At 38.8% G+C, this 17,412-nt stretch overlaps 1 protein-coding gene across 7 annotated transcripts in view; it reads left to right on the top strand.

Annotated features, from left to right (window-relative positions):
- Positions 1-17,412, top strand: part of DNAJC6 (DnaJ heat shock protein family (Hsp40) member C6) — a 179,112-nt gene that overhangs the window by 132,160 nt on the left and 29,540 nt on the right. For all 7 annotated transcript variants that reach the window (XM_081306159.1, XM_081306162.1, XM_081306156.1 and 4 more), the window contains 7 exons: positions 8,357-8,479; positions 11,726-11,859; positions 12,821-13,015; positions 14,024-14,141; positions 15,418-15,497; positions 16,774-16,967; positions 17,060-17,140. In XM_081306159.1, coding sequence (XP_081162285.1) covers positions 8,357-8,479; positions 11,726-11,859; positions 12,821-13,015; positions 14,024-14,141; positions 15,418-15,497; positions 16,774-16,967; positions 17,060-17,140 — 925 coding nt within the window. The remainder of the gene's footprint in view (positions 1-8,356; positions 8,480-11,725; positions 11,860-12,820; positions 13,016-14,023; positions 14,142-15,417; positions 15,498-16,773; positions 16,968-17,059; positions 17,141-17,412) is intronic.

Here is a 17,412-nt window from a genome sequence, read left to right as displayed (position 1 = left end):
ACTATAGGTTTGATAATACTATTACTAATATTAATAAAAGTGAGAGTGGTAGCCAATATTTATAGAGCATTTATACTGTATTGGGAGCTTCACATGCAATGTCACGTATAATTCATCAGTCTTTTGAGATAATGGAGAAACTCATGTACAGAGAGAAGATAACTTGCCCAAGATCACACGTCCAGTAGGTGACTTAAAACCTGAAATCTTAACCATTACCCCAGGCTGACAGGGAAAAGCTGAGTTATTCTTTTAAAATAGCTTTTCCAATGGGGTTAGAGAAATATTCCTTCTTTCAGGCTGTTTGAAGAACTCTGAGAGCTGGCTTAGGTTTGAATCTGATGTCAAGTCTGGTATTTCTGGCCAGTGAATTCCAGATTTACTCATAAAATAAGGCTTTTTCTCTTTCAAGAACTTCTTCAAATACTTTTAGTAAGCCTTTAGATATGATTGGAACTACAACTTCATCTGGGCCTGTTTTTTCTGGGTACCGGGCATTGAACTCATGGGCACTTGACCACTGAACCACATCTCCAGGCCTGTTTTGTATTTTATTTAGAGACAGGGTCTCACTGAGTTGCTTAGTACCTCACTTTTGCTGAGGCTGGCTTTGAACTCACAATCCTTCTGCCTCAGCCTCCTGAGCTGCTGGGATTATAGGCATGTGCCACCATGCCCAGCTCATCTGGGTCTTTTAATGAATTATAAAGGGCTTTCTACAAGTGTAACTTGATTTCAAGTGTGCAAAATCATAGATGGCCATCAATGTTGTGTAGTAAGGATCTCAGTGTGGATGCTGGAGCTCACTTTACTCCAAATTCCAATTGCCATTAATAATCTCTGGACCTCAGTTTGCACATCTGTAGAGACAAGAAAGCTGTCCCATATGCTGAGACCTCTTCCTGTACTAATATTTAATAATATACAGGAGAGTTTTGTTAAAATGCTTTTTTTTCAATGTGTCCTTAGAATAGTCTTAACATTTAGTGTGCCTCGGAATATCTTGAAAGCCTTGTTAAATACATATTTCTGATTCAGTAGGACAGGGGTGGGGTATGAATTCTCATTTCTGACAACTTCTGGGTGCTGCTCTACCTATTGTGGTGGAGACTACTCTTTGACACACTCTGATAAAATCATTCTGCAGTGGTTAGATCTAAGTTGTCATTTTATAATGCAGTTTTTAAGTGCAGCTCTTGTAAATTCACTGTAATAAACTATCATTCTGACTTTATTCCATCTTTTATGTAATTCATAGCAAATTCATTAACATCAAACCAAAATGTAGGTAAACATTCCTTTTCTAACTTGATGTAAATTAAATCTTTTTAATTGTGTGGTTTTTTTTTTGGAGTCATCATTTTCATAACTGAAGGACAGTGGAATATTCTGCACAATATTTCATGGAATTTTATTTGATTTTGAAAGATTTGTGATAGTTTGGAACATTTTCCCTCAAAAAGTAAATAAAGATATAATATCACTATAGAAGGAATTGTACATTATAAAGATGTTGAATAGTATTTATAAAAAGCAGTCTTCATAAACAAATCTTTAAAGAAAAGCATTTTTTGGTATAGTTAAGATTTTGTGACTGCATTTAACAATTTAATAAAGGAATCAGGAATCATGCTTTAAGCATCTGCCCTAGGCTGCTCTCTCTTGCCCTAGGAGAGCAGAGAGAATGTTTATTTTGTTTGACATCTAGAACGATGCCTGGCATAGCTAATAAATGTTTCTTAAAAGAACAAATATGTCAATAAATATTAACTAGTATAGATATTAAAGAAATATTTGGCTCTTATCTTCAAGGCTCTTAAGCCTACTTGGAGAGAGAACCCAGGTCATATTCAAGACAGATGCAAATAATATTTGTAAAACCTGCTGAGGGAGTCCAGTTCAGGAAGACAGAAGTGACAGCTGGACCTAAAAGCATGAGTAAGGTTGATAGAGGTAAAAGGAACAGGGTCAGTTCTTGTCTATGCAAATGGTAGAACATATCTTAGGAAGCTTTTCATGATCTGGCCTTTGCCTGTCTCTGTGGCTTCAGGTTTCACTGTTCTTCATTGCCCCCAAAGTCCATGCTCCAACCAGGGATGCTTAAATGTACACACACACACACACACACACACACACACACACACACACACACAGTTTCTGCATGAGCTATACCTTCTCCCTAAAATGCCATCCATGTCACACAACTCCACTCTCTTCTTTGTTAGCCTGACTTTGCTAAAGGGAGTATTTCTTCATGTCACAGGGTTTTCCAGTTCTTTCTTGTAAAGCACATCATGGACTCTTCCCAAGTAGTCCCAGAACTTGGCAGATTGGAACTGGACCCTACTCAATTGTGTCTCAGGAAGATAGTCCCGAAGCCTTAGTATTTTCATCTTAGCTATGTTTTTGATTTGATCCATCTCTTTCTAAATTCATAGTCCTTACTCTCCCCAGCATTAAGACTATGAATTGATCTACATCCCATTTTTGCATTACATAGAAAAGTTTTCTTGGTTCTCCTCTTCCAGTCTGTGAGGATTAGAGCCATTTCTTCCTGCTTGTCATTTAGTAGAGTGCTAGATCTGCAATTAAACTTTATTTTAATAAACATAGATGGCAGAGGTTTCTATAAATAACCAGTGCTGGAAAAGATCTAATGTAGGGGTAGGGCTGGTTTTATTTGCAGACTCATGGAGTCTAACTCTGTCTGCATCATGTATTTCTACATCATTATATATCTCAGTCCATTTACACTTTGATTATGGGATTGTTTGCATATTTGGGGATATAGGTGGTGGTGGTGGCAAAGTAGGCTACTTCCAGGAAGATTTTACTTTCCTGAGTGCTGAGGGTTGTCATTCTGTATTTTAACTAACAAGTATTCTTTGAAGTCACACGAATTGATGTGAATTTTATGAAATAATCACAAAGCAGTTTCTTTGCTTGTATTTATATTTGAAACAGCATACAGCCAAATTGCAATAGAACTGTCTGACTTTAGCAGAGGATTCAACTCAAAACAATAAAAAAGCAGATGATCCCACATTGAATGTGACGTGCTAGAATACCTACTCAGGACCGAAGAGAAGGTATTGAAAGTCAGTTTTTTTACTCTTCATGGTCAGTGTCCACCTTGAGGACTTAAAAATTCTGAGGCTGACAGTAAAGTCCTGGAGACCAATGAGATGCATCATCTAAATCAAACATTCTTAATCGGAGTTAAAAGGACCTACAGTTCCATTGTGTGTTTAGAACCCCTGGGCTGTAGAACTTAAACCTCTGCTTCCAACTTTTATAGACATCGTTGTTGTAAAATACATATAACATAAAGATATGATTTTAACCCTTTTGAGTATACAGTTATATTACATTTATGGTGTTGTGTAATCATCATCACTATCTTTACCAAACTTTTAAAATCAATCCCAACATAAACATTGTACTCACACCTCTCCCCCACCCATGTTCCCATGTCCCACTCTGGCTTCTGCCCAAATTGATAGCTAAACTTCAGAACAACAAGAACCACTGCTTACACATTTCTAGGTGTTGCTATTGGTAATTAATGAAAAATTCTTGGTAATAAATGAGAAGTCTAACGTGGCCCTAAAGTTCTTATGTTCTGAATAATGCCATTCCAGTGCCACCTGGACCCTCCTTCTCCCTCTGCCCACCCAGGAAGGACAGTTTGAGAAGGAGTGCTGTTAGTAGCTCAGAAACCAGTAGCCCAGTTGGATCTTTTCGATTCTTCCTTCCTTTTGACTTTTTTTTTTTTTTCTAAACCACCAAAGTTTGCCCTTGATTTTGGGAAAATGTATTAACTTGGACTTTATAAAGGGCTCATTATTGGAAGTCGGTGTCTCTTTCCCCTTTTCTTTTCAGAGCCCACTGAGGAGGTCCTCATAGCTCCTAATGGTTTGTGCTTTGGTTTGAGGTTGGGGAGGGGGTGACTGTAGAATTGTGTGACCTTACAACTCAGACCTCATCTCTCCCTCTGCCTCCATGCATTAGTGTCAGGACAGAAAATAATGGTGTAGAAAACAGTATCTAGCTTGGGAGCTGGTGAATCAAGGAGCCCATGTTCTAGTTATGCAGCTTTATATGCATTGAGCCTCTTGACCTTAAAAAAAATACAGCCGTCACTTGAACCTGTTACCGCCCTTCAAATGCAAGATGGAATTCTTACTAATCATCAGATAGGAAAGTATAGCGGAGAGTACACAAATTTCAATAACTTTTTATTGAGATGAAATCATATAATAGACACAAATTTCAAACTTTAAAATTTACCCTAGGTTCACATTTCAGCTGTTCCTCTTCCTGAAAAGTCATTTCACCTCTCCTGGAACTGTTTTCTCTTGTGTCTCTTGTGTAAGATGAAGATGGCAACATGATAACTATCTCACAAATGCTCTTCAATTTTTTTTCTGTAGGTTTATTGTAAGAAATATATTTGATTAGCAGTGACTGGCTTAGGCTTAGCTTTTAGGAAGTAGTAACTATGATTAATATCACTAGTAAATAATAAAATGCTATAATAAGCAGTTGATTGAAATACCCATTTTTCACAAATGATTCGAGGTTCATAAAACACTGCACATGTTTTTTTCAGTCTGACTCTCTGCTGCACCTTATGCTCCTGTGCTTAGTGAGCAGAATGCTCCTGCCCAGGCTGTCTCATGCTGAGAGCAATGGAGAGACGAAAATGGAGTGGCACTCAGCCCCAGTGAGGTTTGGCCCCTTCCCACAGGGTGGTATTGAGGCAGCCTGGTAATCAACATGGTATTCCTAATGCCCAGCAACTCCAGGAGGTGTTCAGGGAGGCAGGAAACAGCACCAGGGGGTCACATAGCTGGTTATTCTACCTATCACATAGATAATGAACCCCAGAGAGCTGCAAAAGGAGCTTGCAGTGACTTAATTCCTTTAAAAAATTCTTTTTTGTTTCACGTATGTCTTCCTGTTTGTCCTCCTATAGACAGAGCCCTTGGTTTTAAAAAAATTCTAATTATATGTTTGCCTAATAATATATAATCATATATCAAGTAAATATATAATTATGGAGTTCTTTAAATTAATATTATTTACTTGATTGATTTAATGATTCTGGAGCTATTAGCCTATTGTGCTAAAAACAATTTAGCCCATTTTTAGCTGAGACTCATTCCAGATATTGAAATTTGGTGTGTGACCTTTAAAAATGTTTGCTAGGACAACAAATTTCCTCTACTCTTAGGAAATCAGCAAATCTACTTTTAGGGAAGCAAAACAAACTTGATTTACCTGTTCCTTCCTCAAGATATTGTACAGGTAGACAAATCTTATTACAAAAAGAGAGTGAGTGTCAGATGGGGTTCATTCCTTTATTCTTTTGTTCGTTCCCTCACTCAGCAAGTAACTGCTGAGCACCAGCCACCACAGCAACAGCACACGGTTGGTGAACTCTGAGGTTACAAAGATGAAGAAGCTGTGGTCTCTTTTCTCGTGGAACTCAGTTGCTAGAGAGGGAGACAAGTATGAACAGTCAATTCAGTGCAGCTTGACAGTAAGTTAGCTTATTGTCTCTGTGTCTTATAGCACTCTGTGTGTTCGGGTGGTGCTGCTGAATTCTCACAATCCTTTAATGGTCACTTGCTCTTCACACACAGGGAATTGAAGCTTGGAGAAATGCAGGTACTATGCATTAATGCAGGTACTATGTGATGAATACAGGCAAAAATCTAGCCTGTGGTCTTAACCGTGATGCTCTACTGATAAAGACTTTCAGAGACAAATATATACAAGGACAGAGGCACAAAGACATGACTTCCAGTTTTTTAATTCAATGTCATTTCTATGCCTTGAGTATCAAATGGGGAATACATTTAGCGGGTAAAGAATGGTCCTGAATCATATTGGCTGAGTTTAAATGAATAAGCCCAATGCTGGATCACCCTGGATTGTTTTGTAGCTATGTCAAGCATTTCAAATACTTTGTTTAATAAACCATATTTGTCATTCCAAGAAGTGTATAAAAATAGATAATCCGGACTGTTCCCTGACACCATGCACAATTATTTTGTAGAAAAAAACTTACAAATTAACTGAAAAGAATGGACTTTCTTGGCAGCTTCAGACAGGGAAACTCCACGTGTTCATTTCTGAGGCAATACTGCGGAGGCCAAAATAATTTCTCATTTATATTTTGATCAGTTGTTCTCTGGTTAACAAAAAAGGACCAACCAAAGAGACTCCTCCTGCTTCCCTTTCCCACTGTCAAGTATGAGGAAGGTGACACTTGGGTTTTCTTTTCTTTTTTTTTTTTTTTAAAGAGAGAGTGAGAGACAGAGAGAGAGAGAGACAGAGATAATTTTTTAATCTTTATTTTTTAGTTTTCGGCGGGCACAACATCTTTGTTTGTATGTGGTGCTGAGAATCGAACCCGGGCCGCACGCATGCCAGGCGAGCGCGCTACCACTTGAGCCACATCCCCAGCCCCGACACTTGGGTTTTCTTAGACCACGGGTGTCAGTATTGCAGAGTACCTTCTAGTGAAACCACTCATATAGAACCTGTTCTTTCTCCAGAATTCTGTCTCATTAAATGGCACTTGCTTCTATCCTGTCTGGCCATTCAAGCCAGAAACAAAAATATCATCCTTGGCTTTTCCTGCCTGTCCTTTTAGGTACAGGTATTCTACTTTCTTTCTGGCTCCTGAGCCCCTCAGGTATGTTTGCACTCACTGCCACTAGGCTGGCCTAAGTCACCATTAATCCCTTACTTATCTCCTCATCAGCCTCCTGATTGGCATCCCTGACTTTAGTCTCTTGTCTTCTACCTCTGGTTTTCATGCTAATGCATGAAAAATCTTTGGGAAATACTGATCTGAGAATCACTTTCCTTCTTAAGTGTTCTCCTACCTTCTTAAGAAGGCCTTGTATGATCTGGTCCTTCGGTCTTCACTCTTGCCATACAGAGCTTCATTCTCTTTTTTAAACACAGCCAACTCTTCCTGACCTCAGAAGTTTGCATTGGCAGTTACTTGATAAAACAATAATTGCTAGCATTTATTGATCGCTTTTTGTGTGATCCTGAGCTAAGGCCTGGAAATACATTTTCGTGTAATACCCAGAGTCTTGTTAGGTACATAGGTAGGTACCATGCACCAGCACCATCTTTCATGAAAAAAGATAGATTTAAAGAGGTTGTGAAGTTTGCCCAAGTCAAAGGTTCTCCTTATTGTTTATTAGTTAAATTAGTGATATCTAAACCATTTAGGCTCATACCCAATACTTAACCAGTAGCCCGTTGTGGTACAAGGATTAACATTCAGAGAACCTGAGTTGCAGTGCTGGTGCAGATCAGCATTGTGACCTTGGACAAAACAAGTTCTGAGTCAGTTTTCTCATCTACCAAATGGCATCATAATGTTCATCTTATCTGTTGTACAAATCAGACCAAGCAGTATTCCTGATGCTTCATAACATGCTAAATGGATATGTATATTAAGAAAATGAAGATACAAAAGATTTCTCTTTTGGAGTTGTAGATCCTTTCATTCAAAGAGAAAAATAAGACCCATGCATAGCCTCCCCTGGCTCATGTTACTGCACTTACCATGTTTAATGAAAGCCAAGATAAAATTAGGGACAGTGTGGGACTTACAACCTAAGCCTACAGTGAAACATTTGGTAGGCAGGTAAAAGCTTTAATACTTAATAGAAATTAAATTCTATGTTACCTCAGAGAATAGAAAAATACCAAAATGTGTAGCATAAATAGTCTTGTTTAGCGGTGAGGTTGTGGCTCAGAGGTGGAGCACTTGCCTAGCATGTGTGAGGCATGGGGTTTGAGTCTCAGTACTACATATAAATGAATAAAGTTCCATCAACAACTAAAAAAATAATTAAAAAGTCTTATTTAATTTAAAATGCATTTCACAATGTATTTTCATGCCTCTACAAGAAATAGCATTCTTTAATTTAAAGATTACTACATTAAAGCTGGGCTCAGGGGCACATGCCTGTAATTCCAGCAGCTTGGGAGGCTGAGACAGGAGGATCGTGAGTTTAAAGCCAGCCTCAGCAATGGTGAGGAGCTAAGCCACCCAGCGAGACCCTGTCTGTAAATAAAATACAAAATAGGGCTGGGAATGTGGCTCAGTGGTCGAGTGCCCCTGAGTTCAATCCCCGATAAATCCTGCTCCCCACCAAAAAAAAAAAAAAAAAAAAAAAAAATTACTGCATTAAATATGTTTTTTTTTTTCTGTGTTTAGGCCCTGTTCCCAACTTTTTCTGGCTATAGTACAAGGAGATGTGGTCTTACTTTCAGAAGAAGTTCAATGTGACACCTTCTTCCTTTTGCTGTGTTTCCTTAGGTCTCAGAATGCAGTTGGCCCATTAGGCAGGCTCCCAGTCTGCACAACCTCTTTGCTGTGTGTCGGAATATGTATAATTGGCTGCTACAGAATCCCAAAAACGTCTGTGTTGTCCACTGCTTGGTGAGTACCCATAGTTGGTATCTGTGGTTTGGTTTGGTCAGATATGGATGGTCCTATCCAGAATGATGGATAGGTAACATTTGAGTTCTGTAGCTTTATTGAGCCTCTACTTAGAAGCTAGGCAGTCCGAGGGATGGAAAAATGAGGAATAATGTATTATTTTTGTTTTAAAATTTAAATACTACTGGGAGAGGCAGATACATATACACAACCCACATAATGTGGGGACTCTAAAATGTGCCAAGTATTCTAAAAGAGGTAAAAATAAAGCTGTGGGTACATAGGTAGTAATGCACTGAGTTTTCTGTGAATAGAGTTGACACAAACATATTGTCATATTTATTTTTTTCTTACAATTTGTGTTTGAATAAAAATAAGAGTGAAGCTCCCTCTGTCCTTGTAAATAGTTTAAATAGACTATGTTTTAGAACAGTTTCCATTAGGACTGATGATTTTTCTGGGCATTGACTTTGTAAAGTGCCTTTCTCTAACCCTTTCTCTCAGGCCTTTTACTTGTCCTGTAAAACTCAACTTGTGATAAAATCTTTCTGATTCTTCTAAGCATTTTCACAGCGCAGATCCTCCCACTGTGTATCTCAGTATTTTCTGTGGCATCTATCACACTGCACCATACTAAGCTGTTCTCCTGTCTGTTTTCCCACTAGACTGTTAGCATCTCACAGGAAAGGACTGTGTCTTTGTTACCCTTGTACCCCAGACAAGCAAGATTTGAATAAGCAATTGAAAACAGGAAAAAATTGAATGCACCAACGGAGTCTGAGCATAGTACTGGAAATAATTTACTGCTTCTAAAAATTTCAGAGTATATATATATATATATATATATATATATATATATTTGCTATGATATTACTGAATGATTTCCCCTCGCCTTCTTGAGAAGGGGTTGACAATAATAATTAAGACAGAGCTGATAGATATTGAGGTAGTAAGAAAACCTCACAGTACTCAAAATACATCTACTTTCAGGGCTTAAATTACATGGCAGATTGCTAAAAGTACTCAGAGAAGCAGTTCTGGATCCCCAGTGTCGTATGAAGAAACAGGAAGAGGAGGTGCCAGGCAAGCCACAGGAAAGGATTTCTCTCAAAAGATGAAGGAGGCTGATACTGAAAAGTTATAAGCTGGTGATCCCTGATGGCCCTTCAGGGAAAAATTCTAATGAATCTTTTCTCAGATAATTTTTAAACTCTTATTTAAAAAAAGGAGTCCACATGGGTTTATTATAAATATAAATATCAAACCAACTAGACATTTTGTAGCCAGGCTAATAGACTAATTTATTGAATTTTTGTATGAGATTTTCTAGTTTCTTGCAGTCAAGATGGAGAAATTTGACCTAGGTTGATATATATTTAGTTGGGTGGGGGTTGAATATATTTGCTTCCAAAGGTAGGTGAACTCATGGAGAAGATTTCATTAGATTGATGGTTATTTATCTATTTCTTTAGTCATATTGGGCTTTAATCCAGGGACACTTTAGCACTGAGTTGCATCTCCAGCCCATTTAAAATTTTTTTATTTTGAGACAAGGTATTGCTAAGTTGCTGAGGCTGGTCTTAAACTTGTGATCCTCCTGCCTCAGCCTCCTGAGTGGCTCAGATTATAGGCATCTGCCATCATGCCTAGCATACTTTGCTTTCTAAATTAACAAAATGATGAAAATGTGGAAATCATGCTTATCCATTTTCTTAGAATTGGGAGGGTCACATAATAGACCTGGATTTAAAAAGTTCTTGTAGTTTACTTGTTTAACAGAAACTAACAATGTGAAGTTAATTACAGGATAAATGAACAGCCCTAAATTCTGGTTCTGAAAGATTAAGCATGTTTGTCTATAGCTTAATAGGTGATCTGAGAAAGAAGTAGGGCTTTCGGTGGGTATGAAGATCAACAGGAGCTTCTATTGTGATTTAGCCTTCGTTTATTCTAGTTATGTTCATGAGAGCACAGTATCCAGACTAAGAAAGGTGATATCTTGCACTCATATCTTGCACTTCCCTTTGGGCAGCACATTTTAGGGTGATGTTTTAAAAGTTTGGTCTGTTCAGAAAAGCATACTAAATGAAGAGGTCTCTCTGAGTGAAATTTCAAAGGACAAAGAATCCAAGGGATTGGTTTTGTTTTCACCTGGAAAATAGAACTTTTGATGGAGAGCACCGCAGGCAGTGAAGGACAGTCACAAGGAGAAAGGAGTAGACTTGTGTTTTTTTTTTTTTTTTCTCATGGAAGGAAGAATGAAGGGCACCGAATAGAAGCTGAGGAGGAATAGACTTCAACTCAACACATTCAGTATAAGGATGCGCTTTGTAAGACGGAGTGAGCCGTAGCCATTCACTTAAGAGTCTTCTAGAAGAGGCTGTGTCTGGTGTGTTGCTGAATATTGTTTTAGTCATCTCAGGCTGTTAAAACAAAAACACTCTAGACTGGTTGATTTCAGTAGTAGAAATTTATTTCTCATGGTCTGGAGACTGGAAGCCCAAGATCAGGGTCTCTGCAGATTCAGTGTCTTCTCAGGGCTGGTTTGTCTTTTATTTTGTATCCTCATATGCCGAGAGCAGATGAAAAGGAGTGGGGGAGGAGAGAGGGAGAGAGGAGGGAAGACTGAAGGAGAGAGGTGCCCTGTTCTTAGGACGCTAATCTCATTCATGGGGGCTCCACCTCAAATGCCTACTTCCTTATACCATTGCATTGGAAGTTAGCATTTCAACATGAATTTTGGGAAGACACAAATATTCAGTTCATAGAAGATCTATTCCTATGTTGAATGACGTATCAATTGATATTTTAAATTTTATATTAATGTTGGAGCACATTTTGGGTTAAATACTTATGCAACACATCCCATCAAGTGGCATCTGCCTAATCTGTGAGCTCTTTACTTCTTGTCCTAAATCAAGACCCCTCATCTGTGAGTTATGATGCCACAAGTCTAATGCAACTTCCAAAGCTACTTTAAAGATCACATTATTTTTCTTTAAATTTAAGTGAGTCAAATTATTTTGCTGGGCTTCTTGGGTTAGTATAGAGTGAGTTTTATCCTAAGAAAAAGTCTTCCCTGCTTCTTTGTGATTTTGATAGCTGGGACAAATTTTTGTTTTCCAATGAAAAGTTTTGAAGTGAAAAACTGTTAGGAGGATTTCTCCCCTCCTTCTGTTAATTGCAAGTGCAGCCTTTCTCAGATTTGATCATGTTCTTGATGACTTTATGCATCATCTTTGATAGGATGGACGGGCGGCATCGTCAATTCTGGTTGGTGCTATGTTCATTTTCTGTAATCTCTACTCTACTCCTGGCCCTGCTATTCGATTGCTGTATGCGAAGCGACCGGGAATTGGACTGTCACCATCCCACAGGAGGTACAGTAAGCAAGGTGCAGGGTCTGAGCAAGTGTGGTCTGGTTGTTACTGTGTACAGTTTGGAATCTGCCCTGTAGGTACTTTCCTAACTTTCTTCTAATTTATCTGACATTATTCTGAACTATGGAAACTATTGAATTAAGATATTGGATTTTCATGCACGTTCATGAGTCCCATATGAGTTTGTGATTTTAAAATCAGAAAGAAACTTTAAAGAATGCTTATCTCTTCCTTCATTTTACAGGTGAGAGAACTGACTCAGATAGATTGTAATTTGCCCCAGGTCTAAAAAATTCACATAGCCAGGATCTCAAGCTCTAAGACCAGTCCCTTTCTGTTGCATCATTTAGGTCTTTATTGAAATACCAGCAGTAGCTGGTTATATTTATCAGATGATCATCACAATTAACAAGAGGAAATGCCAAAATGTAGAGAGAATGAGATGTTTTAAAATTCACTTTTTATTATGAGAGGAACAAGGAAATGGATTATAACAGATAGTCTGAACAGTGGCTTAAAAAAGGAAACCCTTTTTAGATAATAACTATTTATTTTCTTCTGTTTAGTCATAATTTCTTCCCCTGATTTACATTGTATCTTCTTACTTTTTTTTGGGTTATAAAAGTACTTCTGATGATAAAATTTTAACATCCAAAAATTGGTCTTCAGCTGATAAATTTAATCTGCTAAATGAAATAAGAATAGATGAACAAATATTAAGCTACTCTAAATCTCCCATAAGCTTTTGGATTTAATAAATACCCTGTTATCAGTTCTTTGGGGAAGTACAGCAAGGTCAGTGGATAAAATATTATCTGCATTCTCTTTTGCTAATTAATGTTGAATAAAATAACAGCAAATTTTTATTGCAATTTAAAGATTTGCAAGGACAAACTTCATAGCAAAAATTACCTGCTTCTCCTGATGTGACGGGCCCCCTAACGGCAATCTTCTGTTTCAGGTACCTGGGCTATATGTGTGACTTACTAGCAGACAAGCCCTATCACCCTCACTTCAAGCCTCTCACGATCAAGTCCATCACTGTCAGTCCCATACCCTTTTTCAACAAACAGAGAAACGGATGTCGACCTTACTGTGATGTACTGATTGGAGAAACCAAAATATATACAACCTGCACAGATTTTGAACGAATGAAGTGAGTCTTATGATTTTTTCCTTTACTTCTTATATACTGCTCAATTGCTATGTAAATTGTTTTGTGTTCTTCCTGCAGGTCTATATCACTGTGGAATGGCTGATTTAAAAAAAAAAAAAATTCAATGTTGGTAGCGATCATAGACAAGCATAACTAAATCAAAGGAGGCATGGCTCCTTTTCACATCCAGCTTTGCCATAGGCTAAGGGACTAGCATGAGCTACAGTGAGCATTGAGACAGTGGGGTGGGGAGGGCTGGGGTTGTGGCTCAGTGGTAGAGCACTGCCTAGCATGTGTGAGGTACTGGGTTGGATTCTCAGCACCGCATATGAATAAAAAAATAAAATAAAGGTCCATCACATCTTTAAAAAAAAATGTGCATGTTGTAGAGGGACAGAGGACCTGGACATTTAAGAGGGAGATGGCCTTGATGGGATTTAGTGAATCAGGGATGAATGAAGTCTCTAAGTGAGCAACTATGTAAATGATGACATAATTAGAGAAGTTATAGAATCTATAATGAAAAGGAGATACCAGTGGGAGGTTGTTGAGAATGGGGTGGAGAAAAAGAAATAAGTGGTAACTAAAGAGCAAATAGTTGGGAATAGAAGGAATTTGGGGATTAGTATTCAAGGCTCTCATAGACTATGGCATTCCTGTTTCTATACGTAGCTTGGTTGAAGTTTTTGTTCCTTTAATCTCTGCTTTTACTACTAGCTTGAGGTTAGGAAAAGGCAAACACACAAGGGATGATACATTTGAGGAAAATAAGTCATCTGCAAAATAGAGATGGTCAGTTGTACTTTCTGGAAGTCCAGGTGAGATTGAGAGTCTTCCCATTGCAGTTTTCCCTCAGTTGGCATGGGCTGCGTTTCTGCTCAAGATAAGTTTCTAGGTCCAGATCTGGGCAGATGGGTCTCTTGGCCAGGCCACAGAGCACTATGCCTATGTCTGTGTAATTATACCAGACTGGATAGCTTTTAATGTCTGTTTTGATTCTATTTAAAGAGAATACCGGGTCCAAGATGGAAAAATCTTCATTCCCCTGAACATCACTGTGCAAGGAGATGTGGTTGTCTCCATGTATCACTTGAGGTCAACCATTGGAAGCCGGCTGCAAGCTAAGGTAAGCTTTCTGGAAGAATCATGGCATTAGCTCATCTGAGTTTTTTATAGTAATATTTTTTAATCTTCTCCCCAGTCACTTTGGGGTTGAGTGAGTTGTAGTTTAAGAATGAAGAAGAGCCCTTTAAAGGTTGCTTATGTCCATCTTCCTCATTTTACAGGGGAAGATACTGAGACTTGTAGAGGTATGACTTACTAAAGTTCTTGGTATGATTACTGTGGAATTAAATAACTGTGTTTTTCCCCCAAAGCTTTTACTGAGATAAAGTTCACATTACATAAAAACCACCCTTTTAAAGTATATAATACAGTAATACAGTGGATTTTAGTACATTCAAAAGGATGTGCAACCATCAGAACTATGTAATTCCAAAGCATTTTTTATCACCCCTAAAAAAAACCCTTTGCCCATTAGCAGTCACTACCCATTTCCTCTTCCTTATCTCCAGACAACCATGAACCTACTTTTTGTCCCTGAGGGTTTGCTTAGTTTGGAGATTTCATATAAATGAAATCATACAATACATGGTGTCTTGTAGCTGGCTTTTTTTCACTTAGCGTATATTTTTGAGGCTTATCCATGTAACAGCATGTATCAATACTTCATTCCTTCGTATAGCCAAGTAATATTCCATTGTATGACTATGCCACATTCTATTAATCTTTCCATCAATTGGTAGATATTTGGGTTATTGCCTCTCTTTGGCTTTAAGAATGATGTTGCAAGTAATCATATTTTAATTAAACAAATTTTGCTAAGTTTATGCTCTGTTCCAGCCATTGCCTAGGTGTCTAGGATTGAAAAGAATATGACTGTGTTCCTGCCGTTAAGAAACTCAGCCCAGCAGGAAAAATTTACACATGTTTAAAATATCCATAATACCATATGGAGGGGAGATGAGGTGCTGCAATAGGAATAGTTTGTTTTAGCCAGCAGTAGCCCCCATAGGCTCCAGAAAGGATATGCCTTTCAAGGTGGGCCAAAAAGGATGAGTTCATTGGGTTGGGAGCAGGGCATCCTGGGAAGAAAGAATACCATGAGTGGAAGCATGTCAGTGTATCAGAACTTGGGATGGGGAAACAGTGGATGAGGAAACAGCTTTCCGAGGCAGAGTTCGTGAAAGGGAGAAGTGGGAGACGTTTAATATTCATAGTAAACAAAGATTCAGATGTAGAAAGATTTGAAGGTTCATGGCTTCCCAAAATATAACATCTTGATCACATTCCCCTTTCACTGGTAAATTGTAATGTTTTTTTTTTTTCTTGGATATTTTTAGGTGACCAATACACAGATATTCCAGCTTCAGTTTCATTCTGGATTCATACCTCTGGACACAACAGTATTAAAGTTCACCAAGTAAGTACTGCTCGGACTGAAAGCCTGTTTCCACTGGGTAGCTGTGCAGTGTTGTTTCTTTAGTGCCATGGTGCATTCCCCCTGAGTCCTGTGCTGCTAGATCATTGAGTGTAGCTCCACCACACAGAGAGGCTGGCTATATCTGAAAACTTTCCATTGAATATGACCTGTCTTAAGAAGTGCGAGTAGATCCAAGACTTCAGATAGAAAGGTCTAAAATTGCCATGTGAAGGAACATACCAGTCAGTTTCCCACCAATGTGACAAATACCCGAGAACAACAATTTAAAGGAGGAAATAATTATTTTGGCTCACAGTTTCAGAGGTTTCAGTTCACGGTTGGCTGGCTCCAAGGGAGAAGAATCTTGGAGGAAGGGTGTTGCAGAGGAAAGCTGCTCACTTCAAGGCATCTGGGAAGCAGAGAGAGTGAGAAGAGGGTGGGGCAGGCCGGGGACAGGATATAGTTCCCAATGGTAAACACCTAAGAACTTAGTCTTTTCAACTCATATAGTCCATTTACCTCATTATTCCACTAATGAGGTTAGAGCTTTTATGATCTAATCATTTCCTAAATCCCCACCTCTGAACATTACTGCACTGAGGAACAAGCTTTCAACACTGGAGCTTTTGGAGGACATTCCAGACCCAAACTATACAGGGAGCAAGAGTGGACAAAGAAGGAACAGAGTATTACTACTTTGATCCTTTGCATCTGTGTATTTCCATATATTTCTTTCAGGAATGGCAGTTAAATCAGTGGTATGGAATGATCAGTGATCCATCAGAATAGATAACAGGCTAGAACACTAAAGCAGGGTTCTGGAGGAGCCCTCTGTACTAGACATTGGCTCTCAGTTGCAATATCGTAGGGTGGTTTGATAACTTGGGGGTAGCCAAATTTGTGATAGGTGAGCATTGCTGGGGCCAGGATAGGGACAGATATTTAAGGGTCACTATGGTGGCCATAGCCTGTTTCACTCTTTTAATACCTGACTTGGTCATGCCAGTGCAGCTTGGCTGGATGTATCAGTTCTGCTTTCCAGAGTGTTCTTACATTTGCAATCTCCATGTTCTTTGAATAGGACGTTATTCTCTCTTCTTGAGATGAGGAAACTGAGACACAGAAAAGTAAAGTACTGTATCTAGCTAATGATTGAGTCTTCTCTAGAAATGAGTTTCTAGTTAACCTGAAAGTCTACCTCTGGTGGTTGCTCTGCTGAGCATTATGCTGGTTTCATTGTTTTTCATTGGCCTTATTCTTTTAAATCCCTTTGTAGGCCTGAGTTAGATGCATGTGATGTACCAGAAAAATACCCTCAGCTATTTCAGGTGACGCTGGATGTAGAACTACAGCCCCAGGACAAAGCGGTAGACTTAACCCCACCATGGGAGCATTACTGCACAAAAGATGTCAATCCCAGTATCCTCTTCTCTTCTCACCAGGAGCATCAAGATACTCTGGCCTTAGGAGGTATTTATTTTTCAGGCCAAAAGTTTGTGTTATTTAGCACATTGCCGTATTCCCCGAGTTTCACTGATGCTACGTGGCCTTTTGTCTTGCAGGACAGGCTCCAGCAGATCTCCCTCCAGACAACCCCAGGAATTTGGGGCAAAGTGGCTTCTTTGCCTCTCTCTGTTGGCAAGGTACTTTCAAGCATTTCTCAAACTTTACATGGTTAGATGATTGTGGTTCTTCTGTAGAGACACTTAGCTTTTGAAGCAGTCTAAATTAAAGTAGCAATTAGAAGTCATTCAGGCTCCTTTCCCCTTATTCCATACCCTTCCCCCTCACTCCTTTTTCAAATTGGACAACTTCCCTATTTTCAACTTCATGGATGCACTCAGACTGATGCAGAAGGCCATTTTCAGCTGACTTCAATCTCCTCTGTGCTGTGTTCTCGGCCGTGTCTTTCTTG

Source organism: Spermophilus citellus (genome assembly GCF_964194105.1).
Source record: "Spermophilus citellus genome assembly, chromosome: 9".
In the NCBI taxonomy this organism is placed as follows: Eukaryota; Metazoa; Chordata; class Mammalia; order Rodentia; family Sciuridae; genus Spermophilus; species Spermophilus citellus.
Note: the sequence above shows the minus strand (reverse complement) of the source record. Positions and strands in the feature narration are given on the sequence as shown.